Source organism: Meleagris gallopavo, chromosome 1 (genome assembly GCF_905368555.1).
Source record: "Meleagris gallopavo chromosome 1, MGAL_WU_HG_1.1, whole genome shotgun sequence".
Classification (NCBI taxonomy): Eukaryota; Metazoa; Chordata; class Aves; order Galliformes; family Phasianidae; genus Meleagris; species Meleagris gallopavo.
Window position 1 is genome coordinate 118,074,600 of NC_139404.1, and position 25,606 is coordinate 118,100,205.

The 25,606-nt window shown below is 38.1% G+C and overlaps 1 protein-coding gene and 1 long non-coding RNA gene across 7 annotated transcripts in view; one reads left to right on the plus strand and one right to left on the minus strand.

Annotated features, from left to right (window-relative positions):
• Positions 1-25,606, plus strand: part of SH3KBP1 (SH3 domain containing kinase binding protein 1) — a 225,486-nt gene that overhangs the window by 118,719 nt on the left and 81,161 nt on the right. For all 6 annotated transcript variants that reach the window (XM_085211162.1, XM_085211170.1, XM_085211146.1 and 3 more), the window contains 2 exons: positions 1,070-1,176; positions 13,208-13,331. In XM_085211162.1, the coding sequence (XP_085067288.1) occupies positions 1,070-1,176; positions 13,208-13,331 (231 nt within the window). The remainder of the gene's footprint in view (positions 1-1,069; positions 1,177-13,207; positions 13,332-25,606) is intronic.
• Positions 1,821-4,649, minus strand: LOC104915011 (uncharacterized). The gene is made up of 3 exons (XR_796210.4): positions 4,381-4,649; positions 3,690-3,811; positions 1,821-3,083 (listed from the first exon to the last, which is right to left on the minus strand). It is a non-coding gene; the product is annotated as an uncharacterized LOC104915011 (long non-coding RNA).

A 25,606-nucleotide genomic window follows, 5' to 3' on the forward strand; every position in this document is an offset into this window, starting at 1 on the left:
ACACTTAGCAGTTTCTCACAGGAACCTGGACATTCAACCTAGAGAGAAATCTGGCTGATACTGCCGTTTCCAGTGGCTGGTTGACTATCAATATTGACCTACATTGACCACACTAACCTTCTTCAGGGGGAAAGGGATCTTTGGGATGACCTTTCCTTGTGTTTTCTTTACTCAGAGGGTGGTGAGGCACTGGCACAGGCTGCCCAGAGAAGCCGTGGATGCCCCATCCCTGGAGATGTTCTAGGCCAGACTTGATGGGTTTCTGGGCAGTCTAATATGGTCGGCAACCCTGTCCACAGCAGGGGAATTGGAACTAGACAATCTTTTAGGTCCCTTCTGATCCAAGTCATTCTATGATTCTATGACAATATTAATTCACGAACGTGCAGTTTAAAAATGTGCATGTAAATACATATACATGCATACATATGTATATATATGTACAAAAAGGAATATGTTAAAAAAAAAAAAAAAAAAGTTCATCAGATACATGTATACCTGTGAGGGAATTATGGGAAACTAAAGATACAAGATGAAGCAATTTTTTGAGACTATGTTTCTGTAAGAACAAAAGCCACACATAGTTTTGCAGCCTCTCCTCTACCCATTCAGTTTCTGGAGTTGCCTGCACCATTTGTATAGAGCATTAGCCAAGAATCTCATTTTTAGCAAATACACGTAAAAAGATCCACTGGATAAAATTTGCTCATTTTGTCAATGAGGAATTATAATCTATTGGTTAAATTTTGACTGTTCAGGAATATCACAGAAAGGAAAAAAAAAGTTACCACAATCCATTTTCACTCAGATGAGGCATTATTAATTGATTCAGATTATAAAAATAGTTGAAGTAAATAATCTCAGAAACCTTTCCTCCACCATCTTTTGAGAAAATAATTCTAGATTAATAGACTTAAGTATTGCAAATGCTGAAAATATTTTGCTATTTTCATAATGTTGCATATAATAATGATTATTTTTAATCTTGAATCAATTTGCATGGTTTGTGTTTGATATGAAATTTTCTTTCATTTTCTTATGATTTTCTTATTTCCTTAATTTTCGCTAGGAGAGAGGAACAGACGAAGAAGATGTCAGGTGGCTTTCAGTTATTTGCCTCAAAATGAGGATGAACTGGAATTAAAAGTTGGTGACATTATTGAAGTTGTGGGAGAGGTAAGAAGATTTTAAAAGAAATATATATGCAAATGCAGCTCTAGCATATCTTATGTGTGCTAAGCTTTTATGATCTTGTGGTATGTTTTAAAGACGTAATTTAAACCAGATGTTTTTCTTCTTTGAAACATTTATGTATCTGTTTCAGGTTACTATTTGGGGTGAAGGGATGTGGTTGTTTGCTTACGGATTTTGTAAGGTATTTTTTTTCGCTCTAGCAATTCTGCTGATTTTTCTCAATCAGCTGTTGCTTCTGAATTCAATGCGGGGAAAAAGCTCAAACACTGTGCCACAGGGTTATTGAGTTTCTACATTTGACAAACAAGAAGATCGCAGAAAAAGCTCTTCTCAGATTTAGTAAGCCGGCCACTGAGAAAAAGTACCTTTACTGAGTTAAACATGTATTAGAAACGTACTTGAAGCCCTCTGGAGTTCAACCATGACATCCATCTTTTGTCATCCTCACCTGCAGATTTCAACAATTGCAGTTTTGTGCAATCAGTTAAATAACAATAACAACAATACGAATTCTTAAGAGAGTCAAGATGTACTTACTCTCAGTGAATGTGGATGTGGAAAATGAATGAATAGCTCTAAGAGGTACCGGGAACAAATTGTGAATGTTTGGACAGAGATTCAGAAAGTTGCTGTACATGGGGTAATTTTATTGCTGGATCAAGGAATGCTGTTCATTCTCCCTTTTTTGTTTCATTAGAGATTTTAGAAATATTTAGTTGACCTGAATAAAAGCACGAGAACCAAAAAATGCTAACATGAAGCATTTAAGTAGATTGAATTCAAATTCACTGTGAATAGATTTTTCATCAACTCTGGTTTAGCAGCAATTTAGGATTTATTAATATTTCTACGATAAATCACAAGATTAGATTGTATGATTCTTAGTGACTCTTAATCAGCACTTAATTATCGGCCAATTTAACACAGTAATCTATTGGAATTCACTACAATCAAATACAATGACTTAGTTAAATATTTGAGAATGGCAAGGTTCACATGAGACTTATTTGTAGAGTGTTGGAGAGGACATTTTTGAACTCAGCTACTTATTTGAGGACTGCCTTCCCCCTACTGACCTATGCACCCTTTCCATTTACCAGCTCTCAGTGGACAACTGGGATCTGCCCCAGAGAGGGTTCTTTTTCATTGGTGTCGGTCAAAAGTGAATCTCAAAATGCTTACCCTGAAACATGTCCCAGCCAGACCAAGGATCACAGGCTGCTGCCAGCCTAAGAGCTCAAGGGACTCTTTGATTAGTAACATTATTTATAGGACTGTGAGATAATTGATGTTAGTCAGAAAACTTTTCCTTCAGGCCACAATCCAACTGAGGCAATCCTGGAAATTTCTCCCTGCCATACAGTTCCAGTACAGTCTTGGCTCCTCTCTGATCAGGCTGTGATTCAAGGAGCAGGAACTTAAGGTATAATCAAGGAGTGCCTGAGTGTCCCAGCTCATTGCACTTACACAAAGGCAAAAACACTGTTGAGGCTTACCCGGAGATGGCAGGTGTTCTGCACCACCACAGGCCACCCCATGAGTAATCTCAGTCGGAGTGATGGTGTAGTCACCTCTTGCCTTTGTGCCTATAAATGGACAATGCTTATTTTTTTTATTTTTACATGACCAATTATATAAATTGAAAATGTAGGGGATGTAGAACACTTAAAGAAGTCCTTTCAGCAGCACAGCTTGTCTAGCCATTCTCCAGACCTTGATATGTAAAGCAATAGTTAACAACAAGCAAAATATAACCAAAAGCAGTAAAATCACAGTGAGATACAGCATTATGTTTAGTGCTTCCGTTGTTGTAGAAGACCATCCAAGTAGGACTTCCGACCATCAATAATCTCCATCCTTCTTGATTCTCTGCAGCATCTGATATATCTCTTCATGTGCAGTATGAACAGTTGGGAATGAAAAAGAAAATGTGTTATTTTTCCAAATTTGCTATAACTTTAGAAAAACCACCCTGTGCTGTAACAGAAACTGAATGTTTATGCATTAATAGTTCTGAATTAGGCAGTACAGGGACTGTACAAAACGTACACACTGTACCTCCCTATTTTTACCACGGTTGGGTTCAGTGTTTTAACCAAAGGAACAGGTACTGTGGTCAGGTTTGAAACATCTAAACCAGAAATATTTTTCTTGACAATTTATGGTTGCTAAAGCAAGTAGCCTGTATGTGCTTCTCATCTGGGAGCCAGAAATTAATTTTAGTAGTTTAACACACAACACTTGTTCTGTTTACACTAAGAATTTTAACTCTGCCATCAGAATCACACATTCAGCTTCACAGCTTCTGGTTGTGTTAACATTTTTGCTCTTGTATTTATGAAAAAGTCTTTTCCAGTAGTACTTCAGGACAAAGTAGAAATATATATATATATATATATATATGTATGTATGTATATATTTACAAATACATACATATATATGTATATATATATAGCATGCACACACACACATATATAAATATAGGGTATTATTACTTGTTTACTGATAAGCTTTTGCTTGAACGGGCAGATCTAATGTCTTCTGACCACTATGCAGTCTTACTTCAGGTCTTGCAATTCTTCCCTTTGTTTTTGTGACTGTTCTTGTAGTTGTTAAACTGCAAAGATAATGATGATTCAATTGTGTTCCTATCTTCTATTTCCATTTTTTGGTCTTGTTTCTTTTAAGTTTTGTTAACATCTAGATAGAAACCTAGATTTTGCGAATATCTCCCTATCTCTATAGAACCACTTGCAGCATCCAGCTGCTTCTCTGCCTCTTTCCTATCATACCAATAATTCCGGGTTCATTCTTCTTGGAAGCTGGGGTTCAGTTTCATACTATGCCTCTATAAGTAATCAGTGATACTCTTTGCCATCCTGCCAACAATGCCAATTTGTACATATAGATTTTCAGTCAACTCTGGCTTAGCAGCAATTTAGGAATAATAATTTATTATTTATTTTATGATAAATTGGGAAACCAAATTGTGTGATTTCCAGTGGCACTTAATCAGCCAATTTAACACAGTGATCCAATGGGATTTCCTACAGTCAAATACAGTGACTTACTTGAAGGCTCAAGAATGGCAGATTTCACGTGTGACTTACTAAAGAGTATTGGAAGGATGTTTCTAAATTCAGTTTCTAAGTTTCAGGACTTACCCCACACCAGTGAGCTACTCACCCTTCCCTTTTGCCAGTTCTTAGTGGATGATCAGGGTGTACACCAAAGAGGGCTCTGCTTTGTTGATGTTTGTCAGCGATGAATCTCTAGATGCCAGATAATGGTTCCAGCCCAGGTAAGATCAAGGATCACAGCCTGCTGCCATCCTGAAAGCTGAAAGGTCTCTTTGCTTAGGACCATTATTTATAGGACTGTGAGCTAATTGAGTCAGAAAACTTTCCATTCTGGCTGCAATCCAAGTGAGGCAACCCTGAAACTTCCACCCAACCATACAGTTCCAGTACTCCCAGATTGTACAGTTCTGATGCCTCTCAGGTCAGTCTAATATTCAGGGAACAAGGTCAAGGAGTGCCTGAATGTCCCAGCTCACTGCACTTGCACAAAGGCAAAAACATAGTGGATGCATACTCTGAGAATGCCTGGAGGTCTGCATCACAATGCTTATTTAGTCTTAATTCACTTAGCTTTAAAGACATGTGAAAGCTTAGTCTGTTCGAGCATCTGATAACGGGTGAGTTTAAGCTTGCACTGTTTATTTCTAGGATTTTTTTTTTTTCTGTTACTCAGCAGCTGATAAGTCAATATTTATTTTCTTGTCAAGGGTATGTAATTAGTTTTGTTCTTCCTGCTTCTGCCATTTTGGAAATCAGTTCTAAAAGAATATAAATTCTACTGCCATCTTCATGACATTGAGTATTTTCTTATGAGAAGGTAAATTGGCATATCTGAACGTGAAGCTTGGCGCTCACTGTTTTCCCTTGAACCCAGTGCACACACCAGCTCTGCACATTGCTCTCCTGGAACCACAACTAACCTTATTCTGTCTGTGAGCAGGATTGGAATGTAGAGTCTTGAGACTGTAAGATACTTAAGAGTGTATCTGAAGATAATATAAACCTGATGTTATAATGAGCTTCCTGGTAACACATGAGCTGTTTTCATTACACAATTTAAAGTGCATTTGACCTCACATGGCCACGCAAGTATCTTCCTTCAGTTGCCCTACTTAAAAGTTTTAAGTCTACGTCTTTCAAGAGTAAAGTAGTGGAATAAAAAGCACTTCATCATATCCAACCTAGAATTATTTCTAAATAATTATTTGTATGGTTAAATAATCTGTGTGAGATGCTAGATTTCTCGTATGAAGTGCATCTCCAGTGTTCTTAGAAATTTGAACAACCTAGCTATAAATAACATTTCTTTATAACCAGATCAGACTGCAAATATTTGTTTTATAATTGAAGGGTGTAGAAACGTGGAAGTGAAACTTTTCTCTCCCTTGTGTGCGTGCTTGTAGTTAAGGGCTTGCTTTTTGAGTTACTGATTACAGACTTGGCAGTCTTAAACAGATAACTGTTTGAAAAGCCTTGAGTTGCTGCTATTGAAAAAAAAACATTGACAGTTTGCTCATTCTGAGGTTAAAGAAAATACACGTGTGAGGAGCAGCTGAGGCCCCTGTGTTTGCTCAGAGCAGAGGAGCTGAGGGGAGGCCTGATGGCGCCTGCAGCTCCTCACAGGGAGCGGAGGGGCAGCGCTGAGCTCTGCTCTGTGTGACAGCGACAGGGCCCGGGGAACGGCATGGAGCTGTGTCAGGGGAGGGGCAGCTGGGGGTCAGGGAAAGGAGCTGCACCACAGGGCGGTGGTCGTGGAACGGGATGCACAGGGCTGTGGGCACGGCCCTGAGTGTCGGAGTTCAAGGAGTGTCTGGACAGCGCTCTCAGACATTGGGTTTGGTTTTGGGTGGTGCTGTGCTTTAGACATCATCTGTCACGTTCATACAACTCAGGACATTGGCTCTTTTAAGTAGAATTAGATCAACAAGTGGAAGAGGGAAAATAAAGGAATTTAGAGAAAAGATTGTAATTACCTCAGAATGTATAATTATATGATCTTTATTTTACTTTGTGGTTCATAATGAACAGTTGATGTTGAATACCTTGTTGTTACTCCTTTTTTCATGTAAAAAGTTGTACCAGCCAGTATATTCATTTCACTGTTGACCCTTCTTCTTATAGCTATGCTGTATAAAAGATCACTGCATTGAAATGGCATTCACAGTGTTCTTAAATTGTCAGCCAGTGCTACTTATTTCAAATGATAAATACATTATGTGATGTGAGAGACATTTAAAAAAAAAAAAAAGAGCTTACTGAGTTACAAAAATGTCTGAAGATTTTTTCAAGGTCCCGAATCATGCTGTGGTGTTTTCCTCAGAAAATGGTATCAGTTGAATTAATTGCTTTTAAATGTGCATGGAGATTGCTATGGATTTCGGTTTAGTTGGAAATAATTATATTCCTAACTGAGTTTTGGCAAACTAAAACAAATACTGTTTAGATCAAAATAATGTGTCTATGTATCTTTATGCTGTTATTTAGCAAAAAATGTGTTTAAAATGTCACTTACAGTTGACAACCCATTAGAGCTTCCCTCTTGCAAAGAAAATCTGTTTCCTGTTGTGGTGTGTTAATCTGGGTTCATATTTAAAGAAAAGGGTTCTGCTCAGACACTTGTTAAAAAGGAATGAGAGAAATCTTAGCTATTACCATATGCAGTTTTTGGAGCTGAGATTCCCTAGCAGTGTAAGATGTTCAGATCTAGCTTTCTCCCTTTTTCCTCTTGAAGGTTATTACTTGAGAAGAGGACTGGCAGAAGGGAATGCAAGCCTTCTTCTCAGCTGGCTCCATTAGTGCCCAAGTTTACCCAGCCCCCAGTGAGGATGGGTTACACTAATAGTCCAAATTTGTTTCAAGGAGCTATGAAGCACCTGAGGTGTAGTAGCATCTAAGGCTGCTGCAGGTCATTCTTCCTGGGGCCAACAGGTTAAATAAGATACTTTTTAAAAGGGCTTTTATGTCTGTGTAGATACTATTGGAAGCTCCCAGTGTGGTAGAAATGGTTTGGGACTCTACAGTGGATTGAAGCAAAAGCAAGTGCAAGTTTTGAGAACCTAGGTTTACCTTTTGTATACATTTAAAAATTGATTTGGATAATTCTTTTTATTATTTTCTGAGAATATTTGAATTGCTAAAAAAAAAAAAACACGTGAATTTTGCTTTGGGGTTTATAATGTCACCAGATAGATATCCTTGAAGGCCGTATGTTCACAGTTTCTTCTAATTTATTCTAGTAAATAGAAATTAATTATAATAAGATCAAACATTCATGACAGTAGATAAAAATGTTTGTTGTTAAACTAGAGCTTCCCATAACTATGGAGACTGATACCCATGCGACATTAATGAACAGATTTAAATAAAAAATACATTTGAAACTAGTGGCAGAACCATTGGGGTGGAGTAAAACCACCCCTAACAATCCTTCTCTGCAGGTGGACAGCTCTGGTGTGTCACATTCTGCACTGAAGCAAGGAATTTGCCTCAGCAGGGAGCTACTGGGTATCATTGCCTTCTGCATGGCAGTGGCTCTGATGCGGCAGGGACAGGGCCAGGAGCAGTGGCATCATACCCTGCAGTTACAGAAGTAGCTCCTCAGGAGCACAGCTACCAGGACTGCTGCAAATAAAACATGGTGCATCAGTAAGCGTGCTGCATCAGTAAGAGAGTGGCACAGCAGTAAGGGCATGGTGAATTAGCAGTGTGCACTTGCAGCCCAAAGGCCAACAGTACCCAGGGCTGCATCAGAAGAGGGGTGGCAGCAGAGAGATGGAGGTGATTGTTCCCCTCTACTCTGCCCTTTTAAGGCCTGACCAGGAGTACTGTATCCAGGCCTGAGGCCCCCAACAGAAGAAGGATGCAGAGCTGTTGGAGTGGGTGCGGAGGAGGGCCACAAGGCTGATGAGAGAGCTGGAACAGATGTCATGTGAAGAAAGGGTGAGGGAGCCGGGCTTGTTTAGCTTGGAGAAGAGAAGACTCCAAGGAGACCTACTTGTGGCCTTCCATTACTTGAAAGAAGCTTACAAGCAGGACAGGGACTGAATTTTTGCACAGGTAGATGGTGATAGAACAAAGGTGAGTGACTTTAAACTGAAACAGGGTAGATTTACGTTAGATGTTAGGAAGAAATTTCTTACTCAAAGTATGATGAGGAACTTGTATAGGCTTCCCAGAGAGAATGTGGGTGCCCCATCCCTGGAGGCATTCAGGGGCAGGTTGAATGGGATCTTGGGCAGCCTGATCTGGTGTTTGGCAACCCTTCCATGGCAGGGGGTTGGAGCCTCCAACCCCCTCCATCCTAAGCCAGTCTATGTTTCTATGATTTTCTTTACTGTTTATGTTCACATTTAGTGAGTGATTGATAGCTTTTTATTTGTTACACATTTCCCTACTTGATTAGTAATGACTAATTACAGTTGTGCCAAAATACAACTGTTAACTAATTGTCTCATTAAATGCAGATAGCTGAATTCCAGTTGTCTTTCACACTTAGATTTCTAAGGAAGGATGCTAGAAAATTAACCTGTAGCATTGAAGTAAGGACATTTGGGATGTCATTCAACATTGCTGAGACTGCTTTCATTTGGAGTTTTTCTGTCATTGTACTGCTATGTGTGGCAGTACCTCATGGCCTCGTCTTGCAGAGAAGGGAGCCTTTTGGCAAAGTGTAATGCATGGAATTAAACTCACAAATAAGTCTTTAACTGAGATGTTCTGTAATATACAGAGCTTATTATTTGCCTTTTAATTAACGTTGCTATATATTACATGATAAAATCCTATTTAAAAACTCATTTGAAATTATAAAAAATGCAGACTCAATTTTTACGGATCAGGTGCTCCTTTTTGGGCAAGATTGGTGAGTGTTTTTTTCTTTGAAATGTCGTAAAATAGTTTGACCCATTTCCAAGAACAAGATGAATACTGGGGATTGAGCTGGACTGTCCCTACAGTTAACATATTTTGACAGCTGCAATGTTGAAAGGGGAATTCTTTAATAGTGGCAAGAGACAGTCTGTGCCACAATTTCAAAGCTGTTTAATACCACAAGAAAGCAGCTGGGAGTGAAGGCTGAAGTTCCAAGTCTCTTGATTGCTTTTCTGAGACATTTGTGTGGTAAGGCTTTTTTTTTCTGGTCATCTGCCAACAGGTAGCTCGCAAGGACTTGTATGACTATTTCTTGTTCATGAAGTTTATGTGGTGGGCAGCACTCCTGTGGATCTAAGAGTGCAAATACCTGTAGCTCTGTATAGGGTCATTCTGTACATTCTGACAGTTTCTCTGTCCCTGAGTTTCTTACCTAGAAAATTATGTTAAACAGTCAATCAAACAGAATAACAGCAAAACAAAACCCATAGAACACTTTGATGTTGTAAAATAAAGAACTCAGAGGCTGAATGGATCCCACCATACAAACATTTTGTGCAGTTTTCAGTTCCTCTCTTTTGCACCAGTGTTGTTGAACAGATTCAAGCTGTGCAGTAGCAGAACCCCAAGGACTGGGTAGCATCTCATGGGTATGACTGTTCCTGAAAGCAGTCTCAGAACAAGCCATCAAGTGGTACTGAAGGAACCATGTTCAACTGAGGTCTTGTTTCCAAAATATCTTTTCCCATTGGCTTTGAATATGTTAAATTTATCTCACTGCTTGGAAATCTTCTATAAATTTCCTTTTAGCGTAGCTTTACTTGTGTCCTTCAAGCTCAAGATCTTCCTTCAGAATTTAGGAAATAAGGGAGGATAGTTTCTTTGCTTCTTGTGTTCTGCTTCTCTCTAAGCAAAATAGATTTTGTTGATCTTCAGCTTCTGATCCTAAATGTCTAAATGCTAAATGTCCTAGCACATGTATGCCCTTTTGAGTACTTCCTATTGTGTGTCTGAATGTGTCTCATCCATATAATTCTCTGTGGTATTTTCCTCAGTCCATTTCCACAGTATCTATTTTGAGCATTTCATTATCATTTGTTACTTACATTAGTTTTATTACTTCAAAGTAAAAGTAACTATAACAAGCACAATTTGATTAAGCACTCGGTTTCTAATAAAGTAAATCAGTAAAATTCAAAAGATTTTTAACTGTATTTTTATTTTATAGCTTCTAAAAAAATGCATTTACATGAAACAATGTCTATTAAGTGAGCAACTCAATTAAAAACATGGTACAAGTATACTTCCTTCACTTAAAATTAAAAAAAAATAAAATCCAAATGATATTGATAGAACATTTGTGTTGCATAATTATTATGTGGACTAAATTTCCCTTTCAATCCCAGAAGTGAGGCTTCTTAATGGAAAATGTTTCTTGAGAAGTGGTGCACCACCCTCTGTTTATGTTGTAGTTCATGTCTCATTCAATCACTTTCAGTCATTGGAAAGCATGTAGCTGTCTGCTACTGGATCTGTGCCTGCCTCATATTTGCCGTTGACTGTGTTGCAGGCAAGTGTGTGTATTAGCTCCCTAAATACACAAAATAGACTAAGGAAGTGTCTTCAGACAGGTTCCATGTGTTGCTGCTTTTAAAATCTGATGTGACAGCTCTACTGGCAGCCTTGGGGCTTGGCAAGATGAGGATATGCCCTGCCTTCCCAACAGGCAGTGAGCAGCTACAACCCTCTGAAGAATCCATCTTGAGAATATCTCTAGTTGTAGCCACTTACATTGGGCAGGGTGGAATGATTGGTTTTCTGACTTTGAAACAAAATCTTTGTATTCAGGCTGAGCTTATATTTGATGTGTATGATATTATGAATTCTAGACCTTTTCCAGTTCAGTGACTCTAGTCACTTTAATACTGAAATCTTCCTGTTTGGTTCCGCACGTGAATGGGCATAAATTAGGACCTAGATGCATAAATCCCGAAAGCACTTTGTTATAGTAGATCAGTAACGAATTTCATTGAGTGTTTGTACCTCCAGATGGATTACCGCCATGAATAATGGATTTTCATTTGTAAGATTTTATTGGCTAGGAATTATAGTGACATTTCAAACCGTATGGCAATGGATTGCCCCAATTTGGGATGAGTAAATCCTGGGGGTATTCCAGGGGGTTTTTTATTATATGGATTAATCTCTAGCTGGTGTGTTTTAAGGCTGATAAAAGATTCTATCATTTAGTTATAGCATTTAAAAATGCTTGCAGCTTTTGGTGCTTTTAATGAAAATTTCCTAATAAATCTTCTGGAGATGCAGTTTGGTCTGGGCCTGTGATATCTTGTTAATGTTTTCATTTGGAAAGAAGCTGGTTCTGTCTTCAGAATTTTTTTGAATTTGTAAAATTATTAAATACAATATGGTATTTTCAGATTATTCCTTCCTGTATCAGTTGGAAAACTTATCAACTACTGAATGCTCTATTTGCATCCAATTTAGATATCTTTAGATTTTTGTGTATGTGTATTTCTGTACATATACATATGGCTGCACATATCAATACACTGCGTAGAGAGTGCTGATGTTAATTTACAGGAAAACTGAAGTGATGCCCTAGAAGAAGTAAGCAGGAGAAAATTACTTGAGGTGAAGATGGAGCTGAGTGGTATAGATCACCCTATGTTAAGTAATCGTAACAGCTTGCAAAGCAGGGGTCTCGGGAGCTGTGTAATTCCACAGCGCTTAATCTAATGGTCAATCAGCTAATGCAGTTACTGTTTAGTTCAAATCAATGGAGCCATCTGGGAACAGCGCATCAGAAAAAATTTATAGCTCGAAGAGTCTCTGCCATGTTTATTTTATAAAGATAAATAAGTATATTGATACTTAAAGACATAATTTGTAGAGACCGCCAAGTGTTGTGGATCATACAGTTTCAGTTTTGTTTGTGTTTTTTACTTTGGAGGGGAAAAAAGCAAACATTTGCGTTTAGAGACTTTGAGACAATCATGTAGAAAACCTTTACCCCATTCAAGTCATTGGGTGATTTATATGTACTGTACTCTCTGAAGTATCAGCAAGTTAATAGCTATTATTCCCAAAGTTGTGCTTGACTTCACTAATATTACTGATGCATCAGAAATAAAAAGAGAAAATGTGTCATGGGCAGGTAACTGAGATGAAATGAAATAGCTGTGCTAGGCTGAACTGCATTCAAATTGAAACAAAATATTAACCCAGAAGGACAAGAAATGTGCTAAAAAAGATGAAGCTGGAGAAAAAACACAGAGCATATTCCTGAAGTAGTAATTGTTTCCTTTATAGTAGGATTGTATGTGTAGCTGAGTAGAAAAAAAATGCAACCATTCCTCTGTAGTTTGAGGAAATTCTTACTTGCGTTATATAATGACATGCATTATTCATTTTCTTAGAACTTCATATTTTTGCTAATTAGTGAAACAAAGTAGGTTTTTTTCAATAAAAATAAACTCCTGTTTAAGACGTGGGGTCGGTTTGTTTTTCTGACAGTACATGTGAGCACACTCAACTTGAAATGTAACTTTGTATTTTGATAATTCTTCTTTGAAAGGGGACAGGAAAGAGATGGGTCACACATGGAGCCTGATGTTTCACAGACTGATGCTGTCCTCCCTTGTCATTTCTGTGATGAATGAGCAGTGTCTGACTGATGAAAAATATATATCTGTCAAGGATGAGTTTAGGCTGGTTCATCTAATAAGTCATTTCTTGCTGTCCCATTATAACCTACAGGCATCTGATTTCTAAGGGCTGTCATTTCATTATACGACACTGCCACTCTATCCTGAATGGGTTACACAGGAAGGAGTTTGTCGATTTTAAATACTTTCTCTTGGTATACAACTAGGAAGTATTTCTTCCTTCTGATCATATTATCATTAATTATTTCAGCAGCTTCTTGTAAGTCTTTCTAGAGTTAAATGTACATTAATACTGTTTATTCTCTGCAGCTTTCTGATATTTATGTATTAATGGTGTGGCAACATTCTTAATTTAAAAAAAATTTGTTTCTGGTGCAGGTAGAAGAGGGCTGGTGGGAAGGTATCCTTAACGGAAAGACGGGCATGTTTCCTTCCAACTTCATAAAGGAACTGTCTGATTCTGATGATGCTGGAATAGCACAGGAAGAGCAAGTAAAGCCAAGTAAGAAAAAGAATAATTATTCATGTTCTGTATGTACATCTATGTGCTTTCCCATCATATTGAGAGGATAGTGCATTCTTATCTCTTTCTTGGAAGTATTTTTGAATGCTTTATTCTTCATTTATATTGTGAAAAGTGTCAAGTGATGATGCTAAGTGAGTACTGGCCATGCTACTTGGTTTGTAATGTTGGCGATGCTACTTGAGTTGTGTTGAGACTTGCCCAGCTGCAACAGATTGAGGACATGGAGGGCAATGATGATTATCAGCTTTGTCTTTCCAAATGAATTAAGATTTTTTTCTTGTCTCTAGATGTGGAAAATGAGCAAAGTAAACAAACATTTTCAAAGTGGCTACGCTTATTTAAATGAGGGATTTAAGTGCCATTCCTTCTGTAATGACTCCAGTAGACTTAAGGATTCATAATGATTGGTGTGGGACATGCGGCACTTTTTCCCTCTAGGTGCTGAGCATGTTACTATCACCTCCGCCACCCAGTGCCCCAGCAGCCAAAGGCCAGAAATGGGACATGGACTTTGTTCTCTCACTTACAGTGGGCCAGTACTGCTGCAGGTGAAAAGCATGTTTGGTAATTAAGTTTGCAACAGTATAAACATGGTAGTGGGTTGCCCTTTTTATAGCTTTCTTTGAAGAATAACCTGAACCAAAAGTATGCATTTCTATGAAATGGATATTTGTTGGTCTTCATGTTTTTTTTTTCTATTTTTCAAAAAGTCTGTTACATCCTGATTTAGTGATTGATTTGGAATACTTAGTGAAATGAAAAAAAGTCAATTGTATTGATGTATTTCAGGATAATTCCATAATTCCATATCTACCTGCCAAATTCTTCCTTTACAGTCAATTATTATTTTCAGCAGTGCAGATATTCGTTGCTGTATATTATTCTTTTGAGATCTTTGCAACAGACAAAATTGAAAGGGCTCCCAAGATCTCTGAAAGCTTATTTCAGCTCAAGTTTACCAAAGCCTCTAGCTCACTTTGCCAGTGAGAAGCAGAAAGTTATAATGTTTCTTTTTTATTACCTTTTTTATTCTTTCATTTTTCCATTTAAGGCAACTTTATCATCTTTATTCTGTCACACAGAGATAGGATTCTAAGAAAACCAGTGTATGCAATGATGAAAATATTTCCTTGATTTTGTAGTAGAGTTTTTATTCACATATAGTGGCACAGGTGACCTAGTTATGTGGTCAAAGGTACTAATGGTGTTTACAGGTAATGTGTCTTTATCCAAATGAAAAAGTGTGTAAAAAAGTTAACAACTGTAGTGTGTTGGAAAAGGAAGATGGGCATTAAGTGAATCTGCACACTTCAGCAAGATTGCAAGCTGCTGCCTGTAATTCATATATGCTGTCATGAATTTGTGTCATTATAAAAACAGCAAGTGTTGGAAGAATTAATTGTATAGATGTAGTGTTAGCTCTGGATTCTGTAGTGCTTGGTAGCCTATGAATGAAAAAGGTAAGTGATACTGTTAGGGGTGGAATGCCTCGATTCTATCTATATGAAGAAATAAATATTTCTTCCCCAGGTAGTTTGATGATTGTCTATAACGAGCATCCTAAAAGTGTCTTTTAATAAAAGCACACATTGGAGAGCATAACAGCAGACACAAAGCATTAGGTTGTTCCATCAACCTCCCTGCCGGCATATACTCAGTTCATACTGTCAGTTTTGTGTGCTAGTGGTGGTGACTGCCACCTAGCACCTCTAGGAGTTGTACTGAGAAGATACCAGCAACAAAGATATTGGTTTTGTCTCTTTAACTAAATTGAAGATTTACCTGAGAGGTTATTTTTCCCCCCTCTTTCATATCTGTTTTCTAATGTCATAAACCAGAAGAATTCTGTAAGCCCTCAAAGAGACAAAAAGGGATTCAAGGAATGTTGGTGTTCTCATGGGGGCTTTACTGCTTTTTTATTTTCATTTATTTTTCTTAAAGTAACACTGCCAGTGTAGGAACTGTATTTTCCTAGGAGAAGTAGGGAATTATGCACCAGCTCAGTACTTTCTATATGCTTTATATAATTTTTATAGGTGTTATACTCATTACACATGGTGCTTTATGAGGCTATATTCAGGTACCCTCTCTGTATTTGAAAATCTTTATAACGAGATTACAAAACTCTGCAAGGTTATACGTATGACTAGGAGTGATAATCTCATTTCAAGCATCTGTGTTTATTCTTAAAATACAGCAAGATAAAAAGCAGGTAAACTTTGGAAGACTTGGACATAAGGCAAACATAACTTTCTAGGTAATATCTTGTAAGGATATACCCTAGATCGACTCCCCCCTCTTAAATTAAAAGACACGACAGCATGTCAAATCTACAAGAACTCCTTTTTTTTTTTTTTTTTTTTTAATTTTTATTTGCAGGAGACATTGTTTGAATCTGTCTCCATCATAGGACTTTATAAGGCAGAAATCTTGAATATGAATTCTGGATTTTTAAGGTTTTTTTTTGGATGAACACTTGGATCCAAGAGGCTTTACCTGTGCATTGAAACAGAACCTTAGGTGGTCACTGAGGTTCTACACAACTGTTAGAGACTCCTAAAACAGTTTTGATTACAGCTCTGCAATCTTGAGCAGCAGCCTTAAACTCTTCAGCATAACTAACAGTATGAACTGCAAGGCTTGGCAGAGTAGCATGGGATCTTTGGAGAAAGGACACTGTGCAAACACAACCATATTGCTAACTTGGTAGTTTATGTGTTAGTTAAACTTAATGTTTTAATTTCATTTTACTGACCCTCTCTGGAGAGAATCTTTTTGAAAGCACAAACGTAATTGTTGATGATCTCAACAGAAGTAATAGAGTGAACTTGTATAGCTTGGCTTTTTAGGAACAAAGATAATAAACATACACATTTTTCTCTTCTTCTAGTACGTCCTACACAGATCTCATGGGGAAAAAGATGCCGTCTATTTTTGTGTCCATTTACATTTTACAGCAGATCAAATCCTCAGAATGAATTATCTTGGTTTCTTGGTTACTTTCCACTTCTACCAATAACCTCAGAAAATTCTTTAGAACAAAAATCTGTGGTTGTTTTTGGTTTTTTAAATGCTTGGGCTAGTTTTGGAAGTGCCTAAGTATTTCTGAAAACATAAAGTGGGTTTTATTAGCCCCTTAACTGAAAGGGCCAGGAACTGTGCTTTCACATAGATGGTAGGTGCTTAGATTCGAAAGTGAGACTGTTACAAGATCAAAAGATACATACATACATAATTTAAATATTTTCCCAGCTGTAAGGTCACTTCCATATTTTTTGTCTTCAAAGACACATTTTAAAATACAACTAGGGCCAAGTTCAAGCACCTCTAGAGGGACTGTGTTCCTTGTTCTTTAAAGCATCCTCAGCATTGTTTTTTCCCAGGGACAGGTACACAGTATGAACAGCAAGTAGACATTATAATTTTATTACTACATTAAATGTATGCATTAATTATAAGATTATTTTTGAGATTTCACAGATATCTAGTAATAATTTTAAGAATATTTTGTGTGTTTCTTGTATTTCAGCAGGCTCTTGAGGTGCAAGAAAGTTGTCATGTAATTAAATGAATTACGTTTGAGAGTCAGAACTTATTATTGAGATGATATCAAAGCATTTTAGTATGTTCATGGCAATGTTGTGGCAACATTTAAATGAGGCGTGTTATGTCTCAGTGCTTCGCCTGTTCTTCTGTTCAGAAGTTGCCAAGCCGTATCAACTCTGCTTAGAACCTTTCAGTGATGGCCTCTGAGAAGTCATGATTGCAAGAGCTAGAATCAATGACAGCAGCTGATGCTTCAGTCAGGCTACCTACTGTGTTTTCTATTTAAATTTTCTGATATCTGTTCCTGTCTGTCTGACTCTCTTCACTGTCACGAAGCTTTATATATCTTTCTCTTAGAATTTTCTTAATTGTAGCTTGAATATCTTAATAGCTTTCTTTTAATGGTATCTTGTGTAAGCAAGCTGGGAAAATGAATTTGTGGCGTTTTGGCTTCCTTATTTTGTAAAAATAACACAAGGAAGATATTTTGCAGTTAATTGAACTACAAGCACAAAACAAAGAAACTGCTTTTTACAATATATAAATAAGTTTAGCTTTTGTTTTCTGAAAAGTCCAACAGAATGACACGCAAGAAAAAATCTACATTTTTTGCTTCCAAATTGGGTAGATGCTATATTGAGAAAATTCATGTGCACTATTTTGCTATAAAATTGTACTGAAGACATTCATTTTTATGATAGTTCACCTAGATATATTGGCAGCAAGCTGACATTGATACATTCCTGGGCTTGCCTGGATACCTTGGGTTAACATAATAAGAAACAACAAAACAACTCAGGTGCTTTTACCTTTTCCCTTCACTTGAATTTGTGTCAATTGTCAGAACATGAGTTGTCCTGCTATCAAAGAAAAAAAGAAGAAAGTCATGCTTTTGATAGTGAGAACTTTATTTTAAATATCTGAATGGGAGGTGGAATTTGATTTTGTGTATTTATGTGTATGAACATACATATATCTGTTGAAGTGTGACAATACAGCCAGTTAAGCCACTGGCTGAAAAACTGTTTTATTCAGGTTTTGGCGTTCAGTTTGGCTAAGCATTGTTTAAGACCAGGCCCTGAGTCAAAAACAATTTTAAGTCCTCATGGAAAAATGCAGTATTTCTGGTACTCACAGGATCCTGGTATATTAAAGAAATTTGAGTGTTTCAGTGCCCTCTTTGGATTTCAACTGTGCTTGTTCAATGCATCTGCATCAGGACTGTTGAGCCACTGTGAGTACATCATTGCAGTACTAACTTCTTTCAGGCTCCCCTGCGCTCCGTGGAGAGGCTGAATAAGGCAGATTGTTTCGTTTGCAAGTTTTGCAACATGATGGACAACAGATAAAACCTAAGCAAAAATGCATTCTGTTGGACATTGTAAAGAACAACTTCAGCAAAATCATGAGATTCTTATCTGATAGACATGCAGTAAGAAAATTTAACTTCATGTACAATCGGATACTTTTGTTAATATTCTCATTTTTGCTATAATGAGGCTTTAAAAATGTTAGAGACTGAAAATACAGATTAAAACCTCTTCCTCTCCCTTCTTTTTACCATTATTCGATCTTTTCACCCCCACCCCGCCCCTCCTCTTTTTTTTCCTCTTTCCTTCTCTTGCTTGCTGTCAGGAAAATCTGCCTTTGAAGGGACAATTCTGTACAGAGTGGCACCGGCAAAGATTGACAGCTACAGACGCTATAACAGTGAGTGTGTTTCAAAATCAACAAGCAATAGCTTTAGTCCTGAGTACATGTTTGGTTTCCCTACACTGCTACTCATTTATGGCTACTTTAATTGTGTATATTTGTCCGTAAGCTAAAGTCAGTTTGCTGCTGATGAGCTGCCTAGCCTTAATGCAATGGGAATGCACTCAGTTCTTCTGTGCATGTGTATGTTACATGTCCATATAATGTACGTGTGTAGCTCACAACAGATTGTGAATTACATGGGATATTTGGGTTTGCTATAGATTGGAATAAAGACTATTTAGTCTTAGCATTTTTGCCACCTGAAACATGAAATGGAAATTCATGGTAACGGAATTGGTAATAATCACAAGTCTTTGAATTAAAACTCCATCTGCTCTACAAATAAAGTTCTCATTACAATTGCTAAATTCATTAAATATGCTGTGCCTTTTTTAAGAACAACGTGTTTTTTGTTTTCTTTTAATTTACTGCATGCTCCTCTTTTGGCATTCTGTCTTTGACAGCTATTACTCACAGCATTTTGGTTGATAGATTTGTTCTGCCAAGAAGTAGGTAAAAGATGCAAAGATACTTTCATCTCGTGTTCAGGTTTTTGCCTTCTGCATTTTGGAAGCATGAAACATATGCTGCTTTTCATATGCTTTTACTACTCTGTTAATATAGAAGAAGAGGGGATGGTGGTAATTAGATGCAAGACTGAGGAAGTGAGGAAGATGGAAATCTGTCTTTCCACCTGCTTCCTCATCCAGAGATCTAGCAGAAGGAGATCCTACTGAGTCACATTCAGTGTGACTGAGTACAAAGCACTCAGTCCTGCCCTCCGGTGCACAGGATGTTGTGCTAACTTTGGCTTCTAATTTCATCACAGATAGCTTTCTGTTCAGATTATCCAAGCTGTACTGCCCTTCCTCTTTTTTTGAGTGGGAGCGTTTGCTCTCCTCCCTCTGTGGAATTTTGTTTTATGCATACTTACAGCAAAGGGTAAAACAGTTGAAGTGGTAGTCTTCTATGCTGATAAGTTTCACTGTATGTTGTTGTTTGAAGAAAAACAGGAGTTCCATATTCTCTCTGTGTACCAGAACTCCCCTATTTTCTGCAACCCTTCTCGTCTTCAAACCAAGCTCTTCCTCTGGATGAAGCAGACCCTGGCTGGTGGCCCTCACATTTTTTTTCTGCATCTCATCTTACAGTTTTCTTAACTGCCTCACTCAACAAGCATGCTTCTTACAGGCTTTCAGACCATCATGTTCTCAAATCCCCTCTGTTTTTGAGAAGATATCTACCTACCTGATAAAGATAAGAAGGAACTACAGAGTGAATCTCCAGTGTGTTTGACTTCTGATTTCAAAATCTAGCTTCAGATCAAATGCTAGCTCTGACTTTGGAGCCCTGATTTCACAACAGTAATCTTTCTGGACAGCGTTGCCCTAACATTGCCTTCCAGAGCTTTCTAGAAGCCTACTGTCTGTGCCCTACCTTTCTTCATTTACAGTCCAATGGCCTTCCCTCTTTTCTCCAGTTATGTAGGGTTAGCCTAAACAAAATCAGGAAGAATTCATTCGCTTTTCCTGTTATGCTTGAAATGCATTGCATTTCGTTCTTGATAACAATACTGTCCATGATCTATGCTATTTTGCACAAAATAAGTTTTATCAAATGTTTTGAAGTTTGCATGGCTGGATAGGAATCTACAGGTATTCTTGTTAACTAGCTGTAAGACAGCTTAACCAGTAGGTTGCCTTATGTTGCCCTGGACAAACTCCTTTATGAACTTTGTTTTCCAAGCTGACCAAAGATGTCTTGTTTAATACTATTTCCCTTGGCACTTGATTGCAAGTTTTTTCATGCTACTGAGGTATCTTGCCTTCTCAGTAAAACTGCATCTTAAAAGGGCAGAAGTCCAGCTACATTTGTGTTCCGTTTGTTGCTTTCTGGGTTAGAACTGGGACTGAAATGGATAGTAAGCAAAATCAGATCATCTGGGACAGTTTTAAACAAAGCAAGTATTGGCATCTCTAGTTACACAGATTTTATCTCCGAAACTAACATGCAAAAAGGATGTTTCATTATTATTCCTGTTGCATCTGTTGGCAGCTCTCTTCCTGCATATTCATTTTCAGCTGAGGGAGCGGCCAGCTATTTCTGTTTTGTATCTTATCTTTGGGCCTTATTTTTAGGCAAATGCCCACATACTTATTATGTCTCCAGTGAAAATCATTTGGAGACATCTCATAGGGTTGTTTTCATTTAGGAATGTCATTTTAAAACAACCCACAGGTTTCTGATTGCTCCATAAGTTAAATTTAAGTCAGTACACAGCTTTGGATGACTTATACCCAAGGGGTGCTTTGATTCGCTGTATTGCATTGCATGAAGCGTTGCTCAACTTCTGAATCAAGCTTAGAGCTTTCACTTTACACACATATGCCTAGTGCTAAAATAATTTATTTTGAAAGCCATTTTGCAAGAAATTTTGTTACTTAACCAAGGCCTGGAATAGCTAAATGCTGTTGAATTAGTTTGTAGCTGCTTCTAGAGATATTTTCCCTGAAATATGCAAGAATGTCTCCTGCATAAGCAGCTGGCGTTGCCTTCACAAGCTGACATGGCTTTTTTCATCATTAGGATGCCAAGCCCCACTCAGCAGTAGCTCTAACTCCTTTGGCATTCTGTTCATTTACCTGCTGTCAGAAATTTTTTGCTGCTGCTTACGCTGGATGAACACACAACAACGAATTACTTGTAGTTTTATTGATCGGGGCCCCTCTTCTCTCATCCAAGAGCTTTCTGCCGCTCCACAAAAAAAAAAGCTTCTTAGATTTCTAAGGGATTTTATTTTTACTGGTTTAATTTTTCTTTCTTCCTTCACTTTCTTTTCCTTTGAAAATGCGACAGCTGAGGAACAAGGCAGATTCAGTGCCTGGTTTGACAAATATTTGCCTCTCTTTCCATACACATGGACCCACAATGCTGTCAGTAATAGATATTAGATATAACGGAAGAAGATGAGACAGGATCGTTGAAACAGAAGTATTCGTGAGTAAATCTTAATTGTGTTTTCTACTGCTCGACTACTTTTGTTTTTTTCTTACCTCTTGAGGAATGGTGGCTGGCCAGAGTTCAGAGAAATCAATATGGTTGATATACTTATGACGTTATTAACTGCATTTAAAAGTGGCTGATTGTGAGCAATGTTAAAGAAGGAACCAGAATGTGCATATTAAGAGCTCTGAAGAGAATGCAGTCAAAAATTTTAATTCAACTTCTAATTTGATGAACTTACCTTAAATGCACAGCTGCTACAATGAAAAATAACACGTGGGAAAGTACAATATTAAAAAATTGGTGAGGGGAAAGTTTTTGATTAAGAAATTCTGTTTTCTGGAGAAAAATGTATGGATTCCAAGGGGCTGGGGTTGGTGGGTAGAACAATTATGTTGACAGGGGTGAAAATAAATCATTTTAAAGATTCAGACTCCCATCAGCAAGTGATTTTCCATAAGTCTCACAAAAGACCACTTTTTGGTGAGCGTCAGGCAAAGAATTCTTTTGGTGGATGTTTGCTTATCTGTTCTTTTACATGCAGTAACTTGTTCCTGTACTTGGTGAGACCAAGTGTGATGGAAAAAAGCTGTTCCAAAATGAAGAATGTAGTACAGCTGTAAAACTTATGAATGAATGATTGTTTCTGTTTGCTTTTATGGTCCTTGGGGAAATGGCTGGAGATGAGGTGAAGCCACCAATTTCTGTATTGATGGCTTGTGTTTGTGCTGCAGATGCTTGCACTGCATTGCCCATAATGCATGCTGCTACGTGGTGCAGGACACTGCTCCCCTTGTCCCTGCATGATTAATTGTGAAAGCATAAAACATTTGGGGCTGTTTGTTACATGGCAAGAACTGTTGTGCTGTGAAAAATGAATGTGCTGAAAGGAAATGACAGAATATTTGGGTTACTAGGTTACATTTCTTCAAAGAGTGTAACTGAGATCAAATAATTACTAATATTGAGATAGTCTGCACCAGCCATTTGTACATGTACAAGGCCTGCTCTGAAGGTAATGCTTTCTGTTTTATGATGATGGCCCATGATGTCAGAGTGGATGGTGGTGGTACAGCAGTAGAGGTAGAATATTCCCACCAATATCCCATTACGTTTTGTAGAATCCTTAGAGCTGGAATCCTTAGAGCTGGAAGACACCTTTAGATGCCATCTAATCTGCAGTGAACATCCATAGCTAGATCAGGTTGCCCAGGGCCTGATCCAGCCTGGCCTTGAAAGTCTCCAGGAATGGGGCATCAACCACGTCTCTGGGCAGCCTGTTCCAGTGCCTCACCACCATCGCTATAAATGACTTTTTCCAGATATGTAACCTAACTCTACCCTCTTTAAGCTTGAAGCCATTTCCCCTTGTTCTATCACCACAGGCCCTGCTAAAGAGTCTGTCCCTTTCTTTTCTGTAGCTCCTCTTTAGATAGTGAAAGGTTGCTATCAGGTCACCTGTAAACCTTCACTTCTCCAGGCTTAACAGCCCCAGCTCTCTCAGCCTCTCCTTGTAGGAGAGGGCTCCATCCCTTGGATCATTTTTGTGGCCCTCCCCAGGATGAGATCCAACAGGTCTATGTCTGTTTTGTTGCTTTGTGGCAGTAAACACAATGGTGTCTGACATGGAAGTGTGGATGAAGCAAAACTGTAGAATTGAGTTTCTCTATGCAGAAAAAATTGCACCCATTGACATTTATTGATGCATGCTGAACGTTTATGGAGACCAACAGTGGATGTGAACACAATGAGGGGTTGGTGGTACATTTCATCAATGGTGACAGTATCAGTGGGTCACCTTTACTGGTGCAGATTGTTATGAGCGCAGCATGCAGGCTCTTGTTCATTGCTGATGAAAATACATGGCTAACAGTGATGACTGTGTTGAAAAGTAGTGTTTTGGAGTTGAGAATTTGCTCTGTGAAATACTGTTATTGTGCTGTTTGTTGTTGTTTCCATGGAAATAAATAGGAGGCATTACTTTCGGTGTGAACTATGTTAAAGTTCGCTTAAAGGACGCTTGGTTATGAAGCAAAAATTTTTATTTAACAACATGGAATTTATTAACCTGTAATTATGGAGGAGTATCACAGCTTTGTTCTATGGTCATTTTTAAAATCATATTTCTTTTTCTGTTTTTGCTTTTCTTAACTGACACTATATAATGTTGTTAGAGACAGTTTCAACAAAATACAGGACTTTTATGGACAGCAAGCTGAAGAGAAATGCCTGATAGGCTGTATTTGTGTGGTCTCCCTTTGCTTCTGTGTGAAGAAAGGGAAGAAAGATGCTTCCTGTCTCATTTGCTGTGGTTACCATGTATAGCTTCACCTTCTCGATCATTCAGATTGGTCACTCAGTAGCTCCACACCACCATTCTCTAAATAGAAGGAAAGAACACATTTCCCCTTGCCTTCCTTCCCTTCCATAAAAGGCAGAAAACCCAATAAGTTTCATTTACGCACTTCTTTACTGTATTAAGCACAGTTGACAGTGTTTCTTTCTGACTGCCAGACCAAATCAGGAGATTCTTTGCGTAGTCTCAGGTGTGTGTCTGTGAACAGATGACCTTTACGTGGCTTAACAGAGCTCGTCTAAGAAGAGCTCAGAGAGCCAAAGCATCATTGGCTCACACTCGGCACAGTTGTCTTTTCCCCAGTGCCATAGGATGTCTGTAGATAGAACAGTCCAGAAAACAGAACAAAAATTAAATTTGTAAATAATACCTTAAAATAGAAAGCTCTGTAAAACTCACAATGTATTGCATTTTTTCCTGCCTTTTTAAGTCATTTTAAAACAATCCTTTTCCTGCTTTGAATGGAGTTAATTTTATCGCAGCTGTTTATTTTTGTTTTAACAGCTTTAGTTTACACAGCCCTTTATCATCCCCAAATCTCTTTCTGATTTAGAATCTTGGTTTGATGCCAGCGCAGCTCTGTGGACGTTGGTGAATTAAGCCTGATGTTGTGGTCGCTTTTTAATCCCTGTTTGAGCTACTCTGTTTTGGTACATTTCAGAATGTTGCTCTCGAAGGGCCTGTAACTGGCATAGCAGCAGTGTGGTATGTTTGAAATGTCTTGAGAAAGCTAATATCTCTTATATGCCCATAGAGGAAAAATGTGTGTGAAGTGTGAAATGCTTTCAGACAGTGTTGTGAGAATTTAATCTTCATGAATACTCAATTATCTCACATTTGTGAGAAGCATGAAGCAACACAGAATCTCAAAGCTCTGGATGTTTTTAAATAGCTTTATGCCAGGAGACCCTTGTCTAGTTCCAGCCAACAGTTCAGAGCAGCTGACTGCTGAGAATTTTAACTTGGTGATGTGACCCTCATTCAGGTTTTGGGGAGCTCGCTGAGATGTGAGTCCTGCGTTGCAGTGCTACGTTGTTTAGACAATGATAAATCGGAGCATCTTTGTTTATAGAGACGGAAATGGGAAGTGACACCCAAAAAAGACTTAACTGCCTCCTGAGAAACTGCAAAGATCTGGAAAAGTTTCGTGCTATTAGAACTGGGGGGATGGCAAGCATGTTAGTATACTAACACCGCGCTGCTGTTATATTCTTAGCTTCTCAGCCATCCAAATGCTGACAGAGAGTTGACAGCTTCCTAGAAAATTTGCTGTTTAGTCAGGCCTCTGGCTACATTTTTTAATGTAGCTTTTATCCAGTTCTGAAGTATGTGAAGTCCTGAGGAAACTGTCTTCTCAGTTCAGTTCTCCTGCAGTGCTGTTTGCAATAGTGGTGAAAAAGGACATTAAAAGCTGAGGGAAAAAATAGAGTGTATTGGAGGGACAACCTCAGACATCTCTTCCCTACGTAAGCAGGGATGGAGGCCAAGACTGCTTTGCTTAGAGTAGGAAAAGAGTCTAGTAGGGTTATAGAGGAAATGGTCCGAGTAGCCGCTTCTACCAATTGCAGATGAAAGACAGTCTTAGAGTCTC